The sequence below is a fragment of the Chrysoperla carnea genome, chromosome 1, assembly GCF_905475395.1.
Source record: "Chrysoperla carnea chromosome 1, inChrCarn1.1, whole genome shotgun sequence".
Classification (NCBI taxonomy): Eukaryota; Metazoa; Arthropoda; class Insecta; order Neuroptera; family Chrysopidae; genus Chrysoperla; species Chrysoperla carnea.
This window is the reverse complement of record NC_058337.1, coordinates 81316346-81340912: the sequence shown is the minus strand read 5'-3', so window position 1 is coordinate 81340912 and position 24567 is coordinate 81316346. Positions and strand designations below refer to the sequence as shown.

The 24567-nt window shown below is 29.8% G+C and overlaps 1 protein-coding gene across 1 annotated transcript in view; it reads right to left on the bottom strand.

The window, feature by feature from the left end:
* The window catches only part of LOC123305690 (protein Skeletor, isoforms B/C), a 42811-nt gene that overhangs the window by 6900 nt on the left and 11344 nt on the right, over positions 1-24567 (bottom strand). Inside the window, exon 2 of the mRNA XM_044887478.1 lies at positions 17684-17795. Coding sequence (XP_044743413.1) covers positions 17684-17795 — 112 coding nt within the window. The remainder of the gene's footprint in view (positions 1-17683; positions 17796-24567) is intronic.

Sequence of the window (24567 nt, the reverse complement as noted above, 5' to 3'; positions counted from 1 at the left end):
AAAAAAAACCCGTTGTGCCCGACTAATTAAGAATGTATGAGCACGGAAGTAGGGACACAAATTTAAAAAAAAAATAGATATATTTTCAATTTTGATAATGAAATATGTTATAACTTGACAATAAAAAACGAAACAAAAGAATTTTTTTCTACTTATTTTTTGTTTGAATTCATGAAGTTAAAACAAAATTCATCATCAAAGTTGAAAACAAGGTACAAATAATTTCAAGCACAAATCTTAACTTGCCTTGGCGCTCGTAATACCTTAACAAGAACCAAATTAAATATTTGTAAGAAAACTCCAATCCTTTAATAAGGAAAATGATATTTAAAGCCTATTAAAACATCCTTTTTAAAAAAAATTATAATAATTTATTATATTCAGTTAATGTATTCCAAGGTAACAAGGACAAATTTTTCGTAGTACTATGGCTATAAGTGTTTTTGGCCTGCTTCAATCTTCATCGAAGACAAACAACATTGTTCGTGTTCCGTGCGTTGTGTGGCATTATCGTGTGTCGTGTGGCTTCGAAGGACGACTCACACATAAACACAGTAGGTACGTATATAATACAATCGACAATGTAACACAAGAGGATAATAACGTTTTTCCAGGAGCTTTTTACATATAATAATAATAATAATAATAATAATAGTAGCAATATGTATGTTTGTTTGTAATGCGCTTGCGTAATAAATAGTGTAACATGAATCGATACAACAAGGCCCCGGGCCGAAGGCGGTACTTGAATATAACTATCCCGCCACCATCTCTATGTTCGAAAATTTGAAATGGAGCTATGCATGTATGTATATTTGTTATGAGAGCTATATGCTTCCATATAGTATTATATATAATGTAAACCCCGTCGCATTGCACCAATCTTATGAGCACCAGAGTAAGACGAGTTAGTTACTCGTAATGTGTATCCTTATCGTTGTTGTACTAACTTACTCTGTGTAACGGGTATTTTTTGTACCTCTATATATAGATTAGGATTAGTGATGCAACGAGACGACACGAGAATGAGTGCATCATGAAGTGAATCGGCTAAAAATTTCATTTCGTCCCACATCTTACAAAAGACTTTCGAAATGGGCTATATAGATGTCTTAAATTGTACGATCTATCTATGCAGTCAAGACAATGATAAATTATATTTCGCATACACGCTGTCCAATTTGTTTTATATAACTTCAATATTTTAGCGTTCGTATTATTTTGTCCAGCGGTCGAAGAAAATTGCAAGTATATGCAATTTATAGGATGCTGGACGATGAAGGCTTTGCTTTCTCGAGTACAGGATTTTTGACTGCTTCTTATTGATTTTTACACACTGAAACTGGATAAAATATTAAAAAAACAGGCACCAACTTGTAGGAAATGTTAGTTTGGAGTGTAAGTAACATACTAAAAAACAATTAAATTCAAGACCTTAGAAATGGTGAAGTGGGGGTTGATTTTAGGGGTTGAAACTGTTTATTTGCGATTAAAGGCGTGAAATGACCTCCTAGAAAAACATGTTCAGTCGCAAAGTTCTAGATAATAAAAAATTGAAAAGCTTTTGTTAGGGACTTTTTTAAAATAGCCGCAAATTTCATGAGGAAATCATGGATATTGCGATATTTGAACCTTATTCGGAGATAAACAATTGAATTGTCATGAAACTTGGTGAAAATGTTTCTTTTTTATTACAGAATAAGCATGAAATATTATGAAACCAAAAAAAAAAAGTTTAATTGTGATTTTTCTAATTATCCATTAAAAATAAAACCGAAAAAAAGATTTTTGAGATTTTCTCATGGAATGTTGAAAAAAGTCCCGTACAAAAGTTTTGCAATTTTTTATTATCTAGAACTTTTCTGATGAACATTTTTGCTAGGAGATTTTTCGCCTTTATTCCCAAAAAAATTATTTCAACCCCTCAAATCAACCCCCATTTCACCATTTCAAAGGGACTCAAGTTTAATTGTTTTTTACTATGTTACTTACACTCCAAACTTATATTTCCGCCAAGTCGCTGACTGTTATTAATTAATTTATCTCAAAACCTAACTCCATTAGCCTATCAGGTTTTCTTGCAAAACTTATTTGAAAAATGGAAAATTCGAGGAAGTCGGGGGATAACAGGAGTGATACTGACTCAAGGAGGAGTATTGAAAATTGTCAGTTGAATATGAGTTTGATATCCCAACAAATTAACGACTACTTCGTGATAAGTTTCGGAGAAGCATCAAGGATGTGTTAAAAATGTGGCAAAAAAAAAGGGTAAACTGACAGATCAAGAGGATTATCCAATTCTATTTCAGGAGTAAGTATCATCTCTACTTACTAGCCCCTTTAAGTTTTGCAATAAAACAGAAATGTATTATTTTTGGATTCAAAATTTTATTAAATAAAGAAATAATTTACCAAAATATCCTACGCAAAATAAAAATTAATAATTTTTAATGAAAAATAGTATTTTTGCAATTCATGTGAAAGCTCCACTAGCTACTTTAATTTTACTTAAACAATAATTTCCACCGTGTTAAAAGGTTGGAGGATTATATGCCAGTCCGGCCATTAAGTTTGTATATAGACTCCAAGTGAGTATTTGACACCAAATGAAAAAAAAAAAATTTTTTTTTCTAGCCCGGTCCGCATGGTATGACGATGTTTGTTAAAATTCTTGTATCCATTAGGTACCATGTTTTCCTGACTTGGTGTGGTTTTGGTACATAACTTAAACTCAATGCACTGAACCAAAATGAAGATATATTTTCGAACGTGGTGTGCATGAAATATGTGTCCTATTATATGCATGTCTATATGTTATATGTACAAGAAAATTGAAAAATTGTGTCAATTTTCTTTTTAATCTTTGTTATTTTATTATTAGAAAAATATTAATGTGAATATTTCTAGTCGCCACACATATCACTATTCAAAATATTTGAACCGTAAAGGAAACAGTAAGAAGATCGTAGTAAAAGAATAATAGAAATTTTGATTATTACAAAATTTTTGGTTTTCGAAAATCGAAAGTTGAAAAATCCGTGAATTTTGAAAGTAAATAATCTTTACAAAATTTGAATTGATATTCATGAGTCAATTAATTAAATAAAAGTTATATAGAATTACGCCGTTCGGTCTTAATACGTTAAAATTTTCGCATCTACTACCCTGATTTGCATCATGGTACCATAAAAATTGGATGGAAGAGATTTTCATTGATATACCACACAGTGACGTTTACGAAAAAATGCTTCAAACAAAAGTTGTGTATTTTTTTATAAGAAACATTTTGTACACTTAAACTTTTGTTCTCTAACGATCTCTCTAACGGTTTACGAAATGGGGTGATTTTATGGATACCTACACCAACATTTTGTTCGTAGCATCAATAATTTTAAGCGTTAAATACAATCCCGGTTTTTGATTTAACCAAAAATTTTTTTTCTATAAAAAGTTAGTACGAATATTTTTCTTTACTGCTAAAATTTCCAAAATCTTTCATTATGTAATTTTACCATAAAAGTATTGTAAATTTTCGTAATTTTTTTTCGTACCTAATATTTAAAAATATGTCAAGACATGAATTTGGACCCGAGATATACCAAGTTAAAATTTTATAGATTTTCACTCCGAGTCAAGTATGACTTTCATACAGGTACTAGACTAATGTAACAAATATTGATGAAAACTTAAAACACATATGTTCTAGCCGCGACTAACTTGACATTTTTTTTCTTTTTTACGACTAGAAAACCCGCTTATTGATACTGGTTCTTTACTAAAAGTATTGAAAACAAAGACGCAAAATTGTTTTGGCAAAAATATAGCTCTGGTTTGATTTTTTCAACTTATTTTATCACATGTTAAACTATGTAAAATTTTAGCACCTTCATTATAGGAGAATGTAAATGAGTTTATATTCTCTAGTACTAAATTTTCTAAAGTACTAAGAAATTTACGTAGCGGAGGTTCACTTAACCTTTAAAATAAACATAATAGTTATTCTTCAACATGTTATAGCTACAGTTAACTCTAGAGAACAGCAACATGGAATGTAACTATGTAAGTGGTTGAAACTTTCAAAACTACCCGTTTCGCTTACAGGCATCTATTACTCTGAGCGTTCAGAAATAGTTTCAATTGGTATTTCTAATGGTTGAATGAGACTTCTTATATTGCTTAAACTTTCGGAATTTGAATAAACTTATACAAATTTATCAGTATGTTAGCAGCAGTATTTTGGATATATAGTGTTTATAGACGGTTCTGAACTCAAATTTTAGAAAATATAAAATCTTTAAAAAAAAATAGATATTGTTATTAGACAAAGTTTTCATTGCTCTACGACAAAGATAAACAAGTTAAAATCAATGTTAAACGATGACCAGACGCATTTTGTGTTTTTCCCCTGACTTTCAGGATATTCGAATTTTATCGCTTTTTGATATCCCAATCAGTTTACGGAGTTATTACGGAAAATTAGCTGGAAACTTTTTAATATATAAATATAGAAAAAAAATTTTTTTATGCAAAAAAAATGTTTTTTTGCTGATTAAAAGAAATCTTTATAACACACAGCTAACAATTTCGAAATTTGATGAGAAATATCCACAGTTACTCATACGAGTACGGCTTAAGTTAAGTTTTATTGGCTATCCACGAAGGCTACAAGTTGGCCAAAGGGCCCAATTTGATATCACCTTATACCTTATACCTCAGGGAGACTACCTTTTTTCTGCTAATTTTAATTTCTCAATTACTTTGAGAGGCTGAGTACACTTTCTTCATGCATATACCATCCATTCGTTGCAACAGCCCATCACAACTATTGCGTGGATAGACCCTACCACTCAAGGGATACTGCATATAGAACCGGTTTCAATTTGACCAACTGAGATATTATTTTTTTAACTTTAATCCGAATTTATTTGTATATACATATATACCTACTTTTAAAAAAAGTAATCAATAATTTTTAATGTACTTCCAGTTAAATTATCTCTTTATGAATATTTTTCCTAGCGATTAACTTCCAACGCATCAGTAAAATAACAAAAACCCTATAATGTCATAATTTATTCATTATATACCTCCCCCCCTCTTTCTAAATGTGTTAAATACGCACATGAGATAATAATAACACATAAAACAATTGTAAAAATCATTGTTGCCTTGTGTATTCAAATTCAATTCAGCATACAAGGTATGGTTTTGTATGGAATGTGACATACGAAGGGCTTGTCAACAGGAGTTTAAAGTGGTTTTTCTATCATCCACTTCTAAATGACATCTCTATTTCACATGCTAAATAACTAACTAACTTGTGAATGTAACTGACTGACTCTTACTCAAAAAGTCTTTACGCTCGAAAATAGAGTGAATATGAAGTTATTAAGGTTATTCGATTAGTAAGAAGAGAGTTGAATCAAAATCCGACTGAAACAATTATTATTCGAATTATAATAAGTATCGAATCATTTGCGGGTGGTTTATCATATCGAATAGATCGTAGACAACCTTTTCTGCTATTGTTGAGACAACCATGCTGCCGAGCAACCGACAGCGTCAGTACCGATTTTTCAGGAGTTTGAAGACAACGAGTTTGGAGACTCATATAAAAGGTCCTATAAGCAAATTTATTTATTATAAGGGTCCTTTAAGCGAATTTTAGATTAACTCTCATAATATCTCCTAGATTGACGTTATTTTTAATAGTTTTATCACCTGTATGTTACCTATTGACTTGTCTCGAATAGACTTAAATTTAAATATTGTTGTTTATTTACATATACCGTTTATAAAATAGTGATAAATGTGATAACTAAATTATTTATTAAACAACAGAAGAGCTATTATTATTATTATCATTGATGATAATTAAATGGGAATAAAGAGGGGAGGATGTGTTATGTATTTTACAGGGGTACGAGTAATTAAAATAATTATAATATTATTGTATAGGGTGCTCATTTTTAGTTAACCAGCTAAGTATTTCTTCAATGAAGCGTTTGTTTCTTTTGGTGACTGAAAAATCAACTTATGTTCGTAGCTGAGGAAAAGTTATAATTAGAAAGTTTTCCTTCATCAATTATTGTACGCATCATTTTATCGTAGCCCTAATATTTTCGATGGTAAAATCGAATGCCAATATCTATCTGAACTTCATTTTGCATTCAACTTTAATAAAATCTTAGTGACTTTCGAAAAAAATGTTTTGAGTAAAATTTGTTAGTTTGTTTATAAGGTATAACTCTTTATCTCAGTTTCTATAATTTTTTCGTTCGATTTTTGTAGAATTTATTAGGTTTACGATATAACGTCTCTTATTGGTTACGAACATGATTAAATTTTTTGGCTATCTTAATAAACACGTTAAATTCGAGGACTGGGTGAGATGCTATCTATTCTTTGGCATTAAACAATTTTTACTAGGGCTATTTTTTTCAAAAACGCTTCGAAGCAGAAATACTGACCCGGAGAAATAAATGGACAACCTATATATTTGAAAATAATTCAATAGAAATCTATTATTATTCATTCTCTAATAAAGTTTGAGATCAAATAAAAAAACAAAAAAATTTTGAATATGAATAGGATATTAATACCAAATATTTATTTTATACCTAACCTATAACTAGCGGCTTTTAAAGATACCTCATTTGCTAGGTGGGAACAGATGAACATACATACATACCGATCAAACACATAACCCTCTCTATAGAATAGTCGGGTTAAAAAATAAAGCATATGAACTTTAGAGTCCTATAGAAATTACGAGTCTACAAATTTTGATTTTTTTTTTAAGTTTCTTAAAGACAACACTCGTTTTTAGGGTTCCGACTTCAAAAATGATAAAAGAAAAACCTGTATCTGCCTGTCTGCTTATATAGAGTTTTCTTGACCCAATCACGGACGTATGGTATAAAGGGCTATGGAGAAAATAAATTTTGATTTTTTTAAATGTATACTTTTGACGAAATATCCGAAAATTAATCATTTAGGTACATACTTTTTAACTCGGTATCTATTTTTATAAAATTTTGAAGTAATACAGAATATAAGACTTAAATCAAAAAGTGAATAATTAACGTGAGTAAAACATTTTTTAAATTGTATTATGTGACATGTCAGCTGTAAGAGCTTCTAATGAGGAATACGAATCACTACATAGTATAAAACAAAGTCGCTTTCTCTGTCCCTATGTCCCTTTGTATGCTTAAATCTTTGAAACTACAGAACGGATTTTGATGCGGTTTTTTTTAATAGATAGAGTGATTCAAGAGGAAGGTTTATATGTATAATAACATCCATTAAATAGTGGAGAAGTATTGCTATTTTTGAGGTTTCTAAAGTGATGTCGTAAATAATTACATTTTTTCCGCATACATTGCAAACGCAGGCTGAACCCTACGAGTTTTATGAAAATAATGTACTAAGTATTGTACACATTGAAAAGGTCTACAGAAAAGTTGCACCCGTACGAAGCCGAGGCGGGTCGCTAGTTTTATTTATAATTTTTATAGGTAGTTTGGGATATTTTAATAAAAATTTATGAAAATTGATAATTCTGCTCTCTTATCATCGAAGTTATTGGCATGACAAAATACAAAATGAAGAGTCTTATTTAAAGTTTACGTAAAAACCAAAACAGATATCCTAAGTCTTTTAATTTGGGAAATGAAAAATTGTAATAATAAATAATTAAATTTAGTAGCCGTAAATGACCTTGCCGTTAAAAAGAGGCTTTAAATAAATAAATAATACATAAATAAATAAATAATAAAATAATAAGTTTTACACGCATTTTCTTAGTAGGTAAGCACGTGTTAAAAATTACATTATTCGACTGCAAAGAATCCCGATTTATTGATCCAACATGGCTTGCAAATAAGTCCTAATATTACGACCTTCAACATTTATATCGACTTAACAAATACACTATATTATATTGGACATTGAGAGTGTATTATGAACTAATAAAACCATTTGGTCATTTACTACATTTTAACAGTATTTTATGGTCTAGATATACGATATTCCGTTCATTAGTTACTAATTATAAAAGCATAATATAGTATAACATGTACCTATATAGATCAGATTATATCGTTAGTTACTATTCTACTTTATCAATTTTTATAATCGTTAATTAATGTAGAACATAAATGTAGAAAAATAATTCTTTTTTCCATAAAGAAAGAAAATATGACTAATGAAGCGTTCATGATGTAAATTAACTGACAACGTCTGGGATAAGTACAAAGTGAATCATATAAAATTGTATAATGATATACTAAATATGCTCCCGTCGATAAAGCGTATCAAAGAGATGGATTTGAAAATTCGAATTTGTATAATAAAGCTAGAATTAAAAAGTTATTAATTTACAATTTGATATTTTTGTAAATTTCCCTTTTTTATATCTAGATCATAACAGTGGATTACTAAACTTTGGTATGAACGCCATACAACTTCGATATACAGGATGCTAGCTAAGTTGGCAACATATGGAAAACTTTTTTATTATAAGGTTTACGAAAAAAACTTATTCTTTATAAAAATCTCTGCTTTCGAAAATATTAACTTTCAGCTATTCAATTTTGACATCGAATATACAGGGTCTCCAAAAATAGAGAAAGTTCGAAAGGAATGTTAATGATCGTTTAGAAATGTAGGCCATTTTTAACAGTTAATAAGACAAATGGTTTTAAAAAATCAATCCCGAGATATGTAGGAGTGTATTTAAAGAATTTGAAAAATTTCATGTATGGAACACGAAGGTTGATACGTTGATGCAATAACGAACTGAAGATAACTGTTAAGGAATGAATTGTTAAAAAAGGGAATGTTTTGACCAATTAAATTGCTAATTAAATTTTGCAGATCCTACTTATAAAACACATTTTCGGTTTTCCAAATTTTCAGTCATCGTAATTGAAATGTTTATTCGCTAATTTGAAACATTTATAACAAATCAATTAATACAGAACATTACTTTTCATACATTATGAAAGTAAAAACAGTTATCTTCAGTTCGTTTTTGGCTCAACGTATCCTCCTTCACGTTCCATACATCTAATTGTTCTTTTATAAAATTGTTTAAATATACTCCTACATATCTCAGGAGTGATTTCCTGAACTATTTCCATTATTATCGGTTTAAAATAGTCTACAATTTGTGAACACCCTGTATATTCAATGTCAAAAGTAAATAGCTGATTGTTACTATTTTTGGATGCAGAAATTTTTAAAAATAATGATTTTTTTTCGTAAACTTTATAAAAAAGTTTCCCATATGTCCCCAACTTAGGCGAACGCAGTGCAGGAATCTCAAACTTTCGGCCCTTGTAGTGTAATATACTATTTTAGTCTTGAAAAATTGATAACTGATAAAGTGTGCGTTGGGCTGGATCGGAGCCATTTCTTAATAGAAAATTAAGACGCCATTACGAAGAAAATTTAAACAAACTAAAAAATTTATAAGTTGACCCTCGCTGCCGATTGACAACACACATATACCTTACATATTCACACTTTTGACACACTCACATTTTTGAGTTGCCGAAAATTTTCCATTTTATTAAATATATAGTTCATTAAGTTCATATATAGTTTTATTAAGTTAAAATTCATTGATATATTACATAGTTTAAAAATTTTATGCCTATTTATTGGAACACTCTGTACATTAACGAATAATACCGTGAATAATATATATTATATATATATTTTGGGAATATAGCAGAACAACGAAAGTGTTGATAGGCAGAAAGCTTTTGTGTTATACAGAGGAAATACAATTTTAGTACGCGGCGTTATATATAGGGAATAATCAGAGTTTTAACCATGGTATATTACATAAGGGATGGTAGATGGTTAGCTTTATATTATATGTATTTGTATGTTATGCCATGTTGATGGACGTACAACAGGGTCAATGGTGCGAATAGAATGAAATCAGGAAACGACAAGGGGGTATTGTTTAAACCACGTTACAATTTTCATTTAAACTAATACTATACGTTACTTTGAAACATACTTATAAGTTATTACTTATTAGTTTTAAAAACAAGAAAGTTGATTTAGTTTTGTTGTCTAACTGCATTTATTCTGAGAACTGTAAAAAAAAATACCAGAAAACAGAATGGGAACGTCTTCGAAGCAAAATAAAAATTTCACTCGTTTGTTTTAATAAGTTATGCTAGGTTACGTTAAGTTTAATAGGTAAGGATAACGGAGGCATCGAAATGTGCCAGACTATAAAGGCGATTATGGCACCTAAAACATGTTGACTTATATTTACAGTCTTCTTCTCTTAATCTTGATGTCAATGATAGCCTTATTATAGAAATTGCTCTTGCAAAGATATAAGCAAGATTGATCATGATTTAGCCAGAAGCGTAGTTAGGTAATCTAATATTCTTGTACAACCAAAAGTTTTACTGAGATTCTAACTAAACTATTTAGATATTTGATATGATCGATGACATCATCATCGGCGGTGGTATCTTTAACTGCAATAATTATCAAATCTGCTTCAGTAGTCATTTCAACCATTACTGCAGTGGTCATAATACCTGAGTAACTAGCGAGTATTGTTTTGAGCAGTTAGTCTTAATCTTACAAAATTATATAATTTCCTGAATGTCGAGATAAAATCGACAATTCCTTAATAAGACAGTTTGCCCGAGTCTCCTGCAGTTTCTATTTCTATTCCCATTGCAGTGTTGCAGAGTAATAATTTTACATCAAGACTTAGGTCTTCTTTCTCTTAAGTTTAGGTACGTGCAAGATAATAAAATAGCACTCTGAAAATGGCATTTCAGAATATAAAAAATTATTTTTTATTTAGCACATGTTTTTACCTATACCAGTTCTGTCAAATATTGTTCATTTGTAGTTTAGATATTTCACTTGTTAAGTTTATAATAAAAAAATTCGTAAGTAAAGTAGTATGTATGCAAAACTTTGTATTGGAATCCAAAGTACTTTTGAATAGTATTCGATAATTTTGTTATCAATCATTTAGGTAATCGGTTTGAATCGTTATTGTCATTTATAGAAACATTTACTATTCACATGTATAGAAACATTACCTCTATACACTTTCTAGGTGAATCGATGAAACATTTTAACATATCCTTTCAACAAATCAAACCACAGTTCGTACTGTGTGCTAAATTGCTTACAAATCAATTTTACCTCTACACGAAAGGTATTCTATTATAGGTTTACGTATACCTATGTTCGCCCTTTTTTCATACCAAACGAATGTTAATTAAATAAAAGGTAACTTGAAATGTTTATTTAACAAAATTTCGAAATGAATTTAATTTGTGAGTCATTTCCTTTATTTTTTTAGCTTTGTTCTGTTTTTTTTAAATTTTTTTCCAAAAAATATAAATAAACAGAATAAACAAGTCCTTCCCTTCAATATTTGCCCTTATCTGTTATCCTTGCTTTCAAAAGTTCAGACTATCTAAAAATTGTTCGATTTATTTAAAATGCATTTTAAAACTACGAAGTAAATATCTTAGTGTCATGTATATACCAAACTGCAAGAGAAAAATTATTAGATAACTAGATTGATACCCGCCCGCTTCACTGGGCTTAAAAGTATAAACCACCGCTTTATAGCCTCCACCCTCTCGAGATATACACAGTTTTCAATTTTGTTAAATGTAAAATAGTCATAATTCATTGAGTATATCAGAATAGTTGGAAATGATTTGTTCGACATTTACTATTTTAAATTTTATACAGAATTCTTATTTCATCAGTTTGAACCATAAATTAATGATTTCTGTAAAAATTTATAAAATGGTAAATGTCAAATTAAATTTAATTTTTTAATTTTTTTTTTTTTTCAATATGTTGTTATAAATTATAGTTCATGTGTTATTCTGATATATCAGCTATATTGCTGTACAGTTTCATTAAAAACCATTCACTAGTTTTAGCGAGAAAGCGTAACAAACAAACAAACAAACATGCTTACTTTCACATTTATAATATATAGGGATAAGGATAGGGATAGGGATAGATAAGGGATCTATAATTTATGTTCTTCAACTTTGCTTCTTATAAAAATTTGAATTTTCATTTGCTTATAAAAAATTTTTGAAATGGCCTAACTAACTTTGACTCATCTTGATACTTGTACATCGGATCGAATTCATTCAAACTGCGAGTGTCAAAGATTTTAAAACACATATATAGATCCGCTTCATATAATTTCCAATTAAATTTTCAGTGTAAAAAAAAAGTACCATAAATAATTTTTATATAAAGATTTATATTATGTCATAAAAGGAAAATTATTTTGCATTGCAATATAAAAAGAAAACGACAGGCTATATATCTATCGACTATGATATTACAGGGGAGGGTGAAGTAGGGGTGAGTGTAGTACCAAAGACAAAAATTTACATTGACGGTTCTATACACATTTTTCAATGGTGTGAAATCATAGTACAAGATCCGAATTAAGGTCGACCTTCACCTATCTGCTTACCGAATGAAAGTTATTTTTTATGAAATGTAAAATATTTACAAATATCCCTGTTGTGGGTTGCCTTAAAAAATATGGTCCAGACAACTTTTAATAAAAATATCAAAACTGGGAAAGCTTGTAAACATTATTTTTTGACTGATTTTGTGGACAATCATATAGCACCGTATTTGCAATAAAATTATCTTTATTTATATATGCGAGTCAATGAATTAACAGATGAACGTAATTACTATTCACAACCTGTATAAATGCGATTATAGTGAACGAAAAAAGGCAGACAACATAGCTGCTGCATATTCTTTATGGCTTTTACTTTTGAGTAGATCAAAATTCGTAAGATTTGCAAGTCAGTGAAAAATTTCTAAAAATTTTACTCTTGATATTTTCACTAAAAGTAGTCTGGACCACATTTTTTTAGGCAACCCATTGCAGGGATATTTGTTAACATTTTATATTTCATAAAAAATAACTTTCATCCGGTAAACAGATGGGTGAAGGTCGATCCTAATTGGGATCTTAGACTATCATTACTTGATTGGCGTAAAAATTTATAATTTTTTTAAGACTCCTTTTAAATATTCATTGGTGGAAAAAAATATTTATAAAGAAAAGCGGTTTTCCAGTTGAGAATGGTTAAAGTTACAATTGAATTTCAAGCACTGCGATTATACCCTTTACTCTATCGATTTGAAATTTGAATATGTTATAGGTATCTCATATTCTATCTGCCTGGTTACTTTTATTGTTCGAAAATTCTGTTACTTTTCCCAATTTTCATTGTTCACATCCAGGTATAGTGGAATACGAAGAAGTACCTAAGTATGAACAAAGAAAATTGTGAAAATTAACAGGATTTTCGAAAAAAAAAGTAACCAGGGCAGATAGAATATGAGTACCTATCCAAATTGATAGAGTAAAGTAAAGGGTATAATCGCAGTGCTTGAAATTCAATTGTAACTTTAACCATTCTTATCTGGAAATTCGCTTTTCTATATAAACATTTTTTTCCACCAACGAATGTTTAATGGGAGCCTTAAAAAAATTATAAAGTGTCACGCCAATCAAATAACAACTTCACTTATTAAAATGCTAGTATGGTATCCTCAAAAAGTATCGGATAATACTCTATGGCATACATAACTATGGCTTTAATTACAATACTGTATGGTATAAAAATCTTTGCGCCACTTACATTAGCAGTATTAGTACAGTATTGCGTTCACGCTTATACTTACATAGTTAAAATGACAAAAAAATTCCTTACCGTTAAGCGATAAAAACTTGTGACCCATGGTACAATATCATAATCATAATGGATCATACTTTGCCCCTGAAGGTGTCATAAAATGCACGTTATTAAGTCATTGAAAATTATATAAATTAAATTTTTGTATACATCCTCTTCCCCGAATCGTTCTTGTATCAGGGTGAATGACACCTCTTTTTTGGGTGAATGATACCCATGCTAAAGTAGAAAATAGGATACCTCGTCTATTTAAGAATGTTCGATTGCAGGTCAATTTTGAATAAAAGGCTTGATTTTTTTTTATATGAAGTTGGATTAAGTCTAAATCAATTCTGAAACTTTTTGAGGCGAGGTGGCCCGATTATTTAAATAAATAAATGAATTCAAAATTAGGCATATTTAACATTGGTCTTATGGGACAAAGGTAGATGGATGATATGTTTTCATAGATTTCTCCAAAACTTGTATGTGGAAATAAAATAATAACTAATTAAATTAAAGTTAAAACTTTAATAAAGTATTGAAAAAAAACCCGTTGTGCCCGACTAATTAAGAATGTACAAATGAACAGTGAACGCAAAATTGTATACTTTGAAATACTAAAAAATATTGTTCTATTTTGCTTGGAACACATGGATAATCATTCTCTTGATTGCTTGTAAAACTTTACTAATAAACTTTGCGTCCATGTAGTTGCTATCTTATAGTTATTGAGAAAATGTAGAAATGTGATTCAAGATAAAATCTGGCCGAGGTACTTCACAACACCATATATATAAAATAGCTATTTTTCATATCCTGTAATAAATCCAATAATTTTCCCTATATTTTTATTATGTAATACGTTAGTGGAACAGGTTAATAATTACTGTTATTGGATATTATCAGGACTTCATTTAGGTGAGTTGTTTAATATTTACACTAATTATATAGATCGAAGAATCTTTTTGATTTTCAGTTTGCTACATTCAAGATGAACGCACCTCTATATTTTGAGGTGAACGATTTGAATGTTGCACAGTCATGCATGGTGATCTTGGGTCCCCATAAAAGCTTTCTTTATAATGCTTAGATATTATTTACCTTTTTCTAATAGGTTAAGACCGATAATTTTTTGGAAGATAAAGAAGGAGATCTTGTATTTCCTTGTGAAATAAAATCGCTCTGTTTTATCCGGACTCACCTCAAGGTGTGCTAAATCTATTAACATGAATTATATCATACTTGATGACGTTTCAGGAAATTTCTCGCCCCTATCGCTACATCGTCTGCATACGCAATTTTCATGCATCCCGAATCACCCAGTTTTATGAAATGCTCTTTTAGCCCCATATTTCAAAGATTGGGGGAGAGCACACAACCTTGTTTCGTACAAAAATTAGTAATTTTTCGACAGAAAATAACAAATTAGAAGTATGCTTCCCATACAAAAGTTTTGCTAGTCATGTATGATACTTTTAGAAAAATGTTCGTTTGAAAAACATCTCTATGCTAGGTAAAATGTTAAAATTAGAGAAATTCAAATTTGGCAGCTTCTAATAGCCTTAGGCCGCCAAACTTTTATTACCGTATTTTTTTAAAATCTTGTTAAGGTAGTACCAGCATGAAATCACTTTTCGACAGATTTGGCCGAATTTTTTTTCTCGGGTTTATAATAGCTTTATTTATGAATTCCTAAAATTTCATAATTTTTGACCGTGTAGATCGCGAGATATTTAAAGACAAAGTTCGCGATTTTGAGGTTCATGTCCCATTTAAAGCATGTAAAATGTCCGGTCTCTCCAACTATTTTTTATGATATTATTATATTTTGAAGAAAAAGTAGAAAAAAATGTTTATACAATACAATTCTAAAAAAAAAAATTTAGAAATTAATTTTCACTTTCGAGATATTAATTTTGACGTAAATTGATCGAAATTGGGACGTTGGCATAATTATTTCCCATTTTAAACGGTCAAAATTTCTGAAACTTTGGGAATTAATAGTAAGCATTATTAAATTCTTAAATTTAATTTTTCGTTAAATTCTGTCGAAAAAAAAATTGTACCATTGCTTTAACATAGAAACTGCAAATACCATGCTGGAACATCGTTAATGAATTTTCCTTAATCGCCAAATTTGTATATATGTATTTCCAGTCCATCCCTAGCTAATAATATTAAGATATATTCTATACTTCATTGAATGTCTCTTTAGTTGCCCCTTGGTATGTTAGACATATAACTTATAATATCACATAACACATTATATTAAATGATAATAGCTCCATGCACACACATACATACACAAGAAGAGCTATGATGATTGCCTATGAACAATGTACGTATGTTACACATGTATACAGACTGATATTTTAAAATGTTTCCAGCTATTTAAAAAATTTAAATTAGCAGTTCAAAAAAGATAAAACACGGGTTTTCTTATTTTCGGGGGAAAGAAAAAAATGTATCTAGTTTGATTTTTCGACGGTGCCTTCCGGGTTAAACAGAGATCAACTTTTGGTATTTTAAATGGAACTATATACAGTTTAGTAGAAGATTCTGGTTCTTTGCCGCAAAAAGCAATTTTTGTCTGCAATTTTCTTCCTAGATCTCAAGGTTTGGCATATGATTTCAGTTATTTCTTGTTGGAAATTTTCTAGCCTACAAATTTTCAAAATTAAATTTTTTAGCACAGATTCCTATTTTTTCTCGAAAAACAAATAATTTTTATCCATAAAATTTAAAAAAAATATTATTCCTACAGTTTTACTCATAAAATGGCGTATAATTGAGATATAAGTACCGAAAATTGAGATATAGGAATAATCTTTCAAACAAATTGATTATATTAACGTAAAAAATCAGAAACTTCTACAAAAAAGTTGATAACTCCATATAGAAAGGCCAAGTAGACCATCGTTTGACCCAGATGACGCGGGCGTATAATGAAACTAGGTACACTTTTTCACCTCAAAAAAAAGAAAACCTATTATATTTTACAGTTTTATAATATTCCAATTCATTTTAGAAAAATGTAGCAGGATACTTTAAAAATATCAACCTGTATATGTATATGTACGTGTATGAAACCATTATTGGCTGGTTTCATTTATGATTTACAATCTAATTCCCTTTAAACACTATCCAAATGTACCGTATGTTACGCCATGAATAAATATATTTTATGAGATTGTTACATGAATGATAATAATAGCTGTTTTCCTTTTACATAAGCTCCCCATTTAACCTCAAATTCTGATGCGAGTAAGAAGTAGTAATAAGATGTATAGCCTTGGTCAGTGTATTCGACAGTCAGATTTTCTGAACATTTTAGAGACTTTGTAAAGTTCGTACCTAACAATTTTGTCTTCAGCAAAAGTTCAAGAGGGGTCCGTCATTTGACACCTTGAACATTGCAATTTTTTAGTTGTCGGGCAACGGACATTTACTTCTATCGAGTATCGGACAAAATTATTTTTTACCCCGACTATACAATGGAGTGGGTTATGTTTTTGACCCATATTATGTATCTTAATCTGCTCCCACCTAGCTTCTAAAATACTTATCATAATTTGACAAATGAGGGAGGTATCTTTAGAAGTGTCTTGCTTAAATTGAATGTGGCGTCGCATTAAATTAAACGGCGTAATTAGCAAATTTCAAAAATATACATATTCTTATACTTAATTATGAAATTATAACTTCCAAATAATTAAAAATGGATGTATTTTCGTCTGTTCCCATCTAGCTTCTAAACTACTTATCATAATATGGCATATGAGGTATCGTTAGAAGAAATAGAGCGGTGTGCGGGTTAAATAAAATTTATGGATAAAATATATTATCCATCAGTGATGCTGAATCACTGGATCTGAGGAATCACTAGACTATAGCTGATAAGAATCAAGAAATATAATTTATTAAAAGCGATAAATATTACTTACTGTAAATCGCCGACACCAGACAGAAAGCCATCGAATATCACGTATGCGTTTGCCCATTGGTAATCGTAAAATCACATCTGTGCTGTTATGCGCACGTAAAATTGGCGGTTCTCTGTAACAAATTAAAATTACTATTACAAAATTGTTATATATATATTTTTAAAATAAATTGAATCCCAGTAAAATTGGAAGTTGTGACCTATATCATACCTACAAAAATCTCAGATTGAGAATATCTATTGTTAGTGGTGGTTGGATTATAAGAAGATAAAAATGTCCGAAATAAACGTTTAATATTAATCAAAATATTGAAAAATAGTTGGTGGTGAGCTCTTTTGTAAAATTTCCTGCAAACTTTTTGAATTGAATTTATGAATTTATTAATTAATTGATGTACTCTACTGAGCGAATCAATACATAGAATCAATATTACAAACGTCTTACAAAAAGAAACAATAACAAAAATATTATATATCACATTATATGGTATTTCCAAAACAACACTAAAAAATGAAAAGGTATAACCAAAATAATCAGAAATAAAAAAAAAAAAAAAAAAATTAATTAATTAATAAATAAAATAAAAATATTCTAACATAGGAAATTAATGTAATACAGAAAAACTATGAATGACATATCTACAACACTACAAATAACAGGTACCAAAATATTAAAAGCATTAGATAATTAATTTAAATATTTTTCAATTTTGTTCAAAATGGAACGTAAGTAATTGGCTACATCATGTATAGTCTTTTTGTCTGTAGTATTAAGCATGTCCTCAGCAGTGACTATATTTTGATGGATCACAACATTTCGCTCTTTACCACTCGTACCCCGACAATCTTCTAGGAGGTGTTTTATACTTTCACTTTCACCACACAAGGCACATATACGTACATCACCTACTTTAATACTTCTCCATTTGAAAGTATAAAGTCTGAATTTGGCAAATACATGCCTGTCACTTCTATTAGCAACATTTATGTAACGCGCACCAGCTTCATAATGTTTTAGGCCACTGTAGAAGCTTAAGGAGCCTTTTGCTCTTATATCTTGCAGAGAAATTGAAAGTGAATGCTCATATAGAGCTTTTTTAATAGTTCTTGGGGTATTATTCATAGGGTCACATAGACCAAATTCGCCAAAGTTGTTAAAAAATACTTGTTCAAATGCTTTGAAGCATCGTATTTGAAGCTCTTTAGTACTGTCACTCAATCTGTAGGAATAATTCCACGCTTTTTTGATACACTTATACCGGATGGCAGTTACACCCAGTTCAATATTAACAGCACTATTGGGGGATGATTTTGGAATACACAGTAGCTCTTTATAAAAGTTGTAGGCAATTGTATCCACTGATTTAAAGTGTTCTTTGTTTTTACTATCTAGTGTCCAAATTTCGCAGCCATACGTTAAAATAGGTTCAATTAAAGTATTAAATAGTTGTAAGATAATTTTTGTATGGAGATTCTGATTTTGATACATGAATCTTTTAATACTAATTAAGCCTCTTTTACTTTTGTCAATCATATTCTGGACATGAGCTCCCCATTTGCCATTATATGTTAATGTAACTCCCAAATATTCAAAACACTTCACATTTTCAATTTCACAATCATTATAAGACCATACCTCATTTACTGACCGTTTACACCCGTTGCTTACTACCATTATCTTAGTTTTGTTAGTATTCACTGATAATTTCCAATTGCTACAATATTGTTCTAATCCTTTCAAGGCTCTTCTCATACTTCCAGCGGTTTCAGACATGATAACTAAATCGTCAGCAAATAAAAGGTTTTTTATTTCTTTTCCTTGAATACAGGGTGCCGTGTAATTTACTTTTTCCATCCATTCGCTGAAGTCATTTATATATAATAAAAATAGAAGAGCGGATAAGTGACAACCTTGCCGTAATCCTTGGTAGGTTTGAAATGTTCGGGAGAGGAAGCAAGATTCTACACGAACGCAACACGAAGTATCTTTATAAATTGACTTTAGGACATCAATAGTATTCCCATTTAGTCCTATGTTTTCCAATTTCTTCCATAAAAGGCTACGATCGATCTTATCGAAGGCCTTCTCAAAATCTACAAAGCAAATATAAATTTTATTTCTCTTCTTTGTTAGGGCTCTGTCGATAATCGATTTAATTATTAGAACATTATCGACTGTTTCGTAACTTTCGCGGAAGCCTGCCTGGAATTCGTTTATGATATTATTTTCCACAATCCATTGTTGCAAACGATCAGCAAGAATTTTGGTGTATATTTTACTAATATTTGGTTGTAGGGTTAACCCTCGGTAGTTATTTGGATCAATCATCTGTCCTTTACCTTTATAAATATTGATAATGACTCCATTCGACCAAATTTTGGGAAAAAATTTGTTTTTTAACATTAGATTATATAATTTGGTTAAAATTATCGCAAATGGTTGCAATGCTACAGCTGTGAACTTAATACATTCATTTAGAATGCCATCGGAACCACCCGCTTTGCCATTTTTAGCTAATTCAATCGCTCGTTGAACTTCTTCGACTGTTATTTCTGGGAGCTCAGCCTCATCTCTTACGAGTGTTCCACTTTCTGTGGCAATAAATTCACCATAGAGTTGGGTATAATGCATGATCCAGTCATTCTCCTCTATATAGTCCACTAGTTTATATTTTCGCCTTCTACTATTAATTAACTTCCATAATTGGTTAGAGTCATTATTCTCTAGTGCTAAATTAATTCTGGAAGTATATTCATCTTCCCATGCAATTTTTTTGTTTGAACACAATAATTTGTACTCCCTTTTACACTTTAGGTAAATAGCCATACTTTGTTCACTCTTAAGTCTTCTCATTTTCCTTAGTTTAATATTAACTTCTCGCCTTTTTTGTTTACAAGTATAATCAAACCAAGAGGTTTTACTTTGTTGGCTATTATTTATATTTTTTACTTCCATTTCGCTAAAAATAAATCTTAGCCACTTTTGTAAAATTACCGCCGCTTCTTCAATACTGTTTGTGTTCAACATATGTTCGATACCCATTAGGTATAAATCTGTTTCAATACCATTTATATTATTCATAATATTGTTTACTTTTGAGTGAGACCATCGGTATTTAATAAGTGTGTCATTGTTTTCATAGGAGTTTTGAGAGGTTTGGCCTGGACTAACCATTGTAGGAATACCAATTTCGACTTCTAGAGGGAAGTGACTGGATTCAATAACATTGCCAACTTTCATATCGACCCCACAATTGAACAACTCGGTAGAAACACAGACATAATCAATGACACTTCTCCCAGATTTAGCCACAAATGTCCATTCCCCATTTGAGTCACCAAGGGTTCTACCATTCAAAACAATTAATTCATTTTGTAGAATAAATTTAATAAATTTTTTGCCATAATTGTTTTTACTGACGTCCTTACTTTGTCTAGGAGTGATGATTTCTTTTTCTGTACTCATACCACAGCTAAATTTCCTATTATCGCCATCGATTATCCCTTGTTCATTCCCTATTCTAGAATTAAAGTCACCACCAATCATAATTTCCGCAGCTGGGAACTTTTCTATTATCTCTCCAATTTCTTCTTCTAATAAGTCGAAAAAACGGCTGTTAGTATAAGTTGAACACTCTGGTTGTAGATATATTAATCCAACTAAAGTTTGCCTGCTTCCAAATGTACACAATATACACAATAGTTCCTTCATTTTATTTTGAATTACGAAGATTGAATTTTTTAGATCCGACTTATAAAATATTACTAAACCTCCAGGATATCTCCCTTTTTCGGCTTTCCTCTCGTGGTTCTTTGTTATGCTCTCGTAGCCTTCTATATAAAATGTTTCATGTTCACTTGCCCATGTTTCAACTAATCCTATTACATGAAATTGCTTTAAATACTTCACTATCTCGTTATTACTAATTTTATTTCTAAGCCCTTCAATATTCCAAAAATTTACCCTTAATACTTTTTTAATGAATCCTTTGAGTTCATAACCGTTCTGAAATTTTTTCTCTTTAAATCCTGCATAATCTTAATATTAGGTGAGCTATCACCTTCTTCTGAGGATTGGGTTATCGGACGTTTATTAGATCTTGACATTTCTAGTTTCTTTTTTCTCATTTCGGCTTCTCTTATTCTGAGAGTTTTTGGCAAGTCATCATTTAAATAGATCTCGGTTCCCTTCAGTTTCGCTTTTTCTTTCATAATGCCTTTTTTTATTTTAAAGTTCGATAATTGTACTCTAATTGGTCTAGTTTTTGTGTTCGTATGCCTTCTTCCAATTCTATAAACTTGCTGGATATCGCTTTCTTTAACGTTCAGTTGGAGTTTGGTGTTAAAGAGATCCAAAACAAATTCCTCGGTTGCTTCTTGATCATCACCTGATTCTTCCAGCCCATGTATTATTATATTATTTACATTTAGCTTTTTTTCTAAGAATAAGATAGATTCGTTTTGAGAATGAACAACCATTTCTAGTTCATTACATCTGGTTTGCAAGTGCTGGTTCATATTTTTCAACTCCTGAATTTCCTGCATAAGTTTACTTTCAGTGCTATCAAATCTTTCATTGAAAGATTTAGTTATTGCTTCAAGTAGAATTTGGTTATTTTCACTTAGTGATGAGGCCATTGTTGATTAAAAAAAAAAAAAAAAAAAATGCGTATTATAGTTTATATATTGGATTGATACTTCAAATAAATGTACAAACACAACAGCAAACACACGATTATTAATAAAAAAATAAATAAATAAAAATAAATAACTATTATTAACAACGTCACTCAGATTCGAACTCAGGTCCTCTGTTATCACATTCAAGCACGCTACCACACAGCTAGCTCGGTTCGTTGATATTTAATGTATCTTTTGTATATACGCTTTAAATAGTCTCACGAAAGTATTTACATGTACTTAAACTTATTACAAATTGTATTCAAAAAAACCGGATTAAAATTCCTTTTCTTCTGTTTAGATTTAAAAAATTTGGGTGAACTTTACTTTTTCACAATTAATACTTTTTCACAATGCACATTGGTTTAATTAACTATGAGTAGTTATTATCGACAACTTAACACAAGACACCAGAAATAGGTTATCACTTTAAAAAAAAGAAATTTTAATTTTAATTTTTCGTATTTGATTTTATCCCACAAAATTTATCAGTTATATTTGTTTAACCCTTTACCAATTTTATAAACTATCCACTCTTTTTGAATACTTCGATGTATAGTCAAGAAAAATCATCCACAATTCGAACTCGAGCTGAAATCGTATGTTAGAGATAATACTAGTTTTAAAAATTTTTTTTAAATGCAAAATCAAGAGGAGGGAAGGAAGTTTACAGGAGCAAAATTGAAAACATTTAAACGGTGAGGTCAAACAACTTTTCTTGAAAGTTTTTTTTTTCAATAATTTAATAAAAATATTTGACTAGAAAATATTTGGAAACATTTTAGCGCTTAAGATTTGGGCTTGAGAGTGATTTTTACCAAATACTCCTACTCTTGCATAGATAAGAGGTACTTATTTGGAAAAATTCAAACTCGAATTATTACTTTACATTCAGCGAATTTAATTTTGTAAGTAAATATATATTACTAGAGTGATGTCCACCCGCTTCGCTGGGCTTAAATGTACAGATTGATAAAGATTGCTCTCACTTATCCCCTTTCTATAACACTCGAAATAATGGTAAGGATTGTTTTACACAGGTAAAATATATGTCTGGTTTTCTATTTTGTTAAATATATAATAGTAATTATTCATTGAGTATATCAGAGAAGATGGCCGTGAAACATTTTATATTGACTGTTTTTACAGAAATCTGTAATTAATGGTAATGTCAAATGACTATTTTTACTGAAATCTGTAATTAATGGTAATATCAAATAACTATTTTTACAGAAATCTGTAATTAATGGTAATGTCAAATGACTATTTTTACTGAAATCTGTAATTAATGGTAATATCAAATAACTATTTTTACAGAAATCTGTAATTAATGGTAATGTCAAATTAAATTAATTTTCAAATTTATATATATATATATATATATATATATATATATATATATATATATATATATATATATATATATTATTTTCTTTACTTCCTTACGCCTCCACCATTTTATCTTAAAAATTTGCCATCATCCTTTTGCCACCTACGATACAGATATTGGTATTGTAACTCGATGAGCGATCCGTAACCGTAACTCAATCATCAAAGGGAAACTCAGGGATATCTTTCTCCACAATTGTGAGTCGAATTATGAATAGGCGTGAAGAAAATTTACCGCATACTTCCACTTGATATTATTAAGATCCTCATACCAGAAGGGCTTATCCGCCAAAACAAAACTTATAAGAAAAGCCGATTAAACAATTTTTAAATAAAATATTTCAAAATTGGCAAATTGGCGGGGGTTTCTGACATAAGTCTCTCGATATTTAAGAATACGAAAGAAGCGATAAATTGACAAATGGTTAGTTTTTTTTAACTTCTACAAAAATAATTAAGCTAAAATATTTGAATAGTTAAAGGGCTATTAAAGATTTATACAGAAGGGTTATAACATATTATAACATAATCCTTAAAGATAAATAATGATTATTTAATATTAATTATATATATTTTCCTATACTTAAATATTGTCACTCCCCTATTTAAAATTGAATTCAATGTTTCACCATTAAGCAAAATAATGTTAGTTAGATCAACATTATTTAGTAAACAAAATACTACTATATTCTATTCTACATCCCCATTAACACACCAGTCACCCTCTCCCTGTTCTCCAGAATGAAACGAAATTGTTTTTATTATAGAATATACAAGATGACTTTTTCTAAAGTTTCAACTCAAATAATGGGAAAA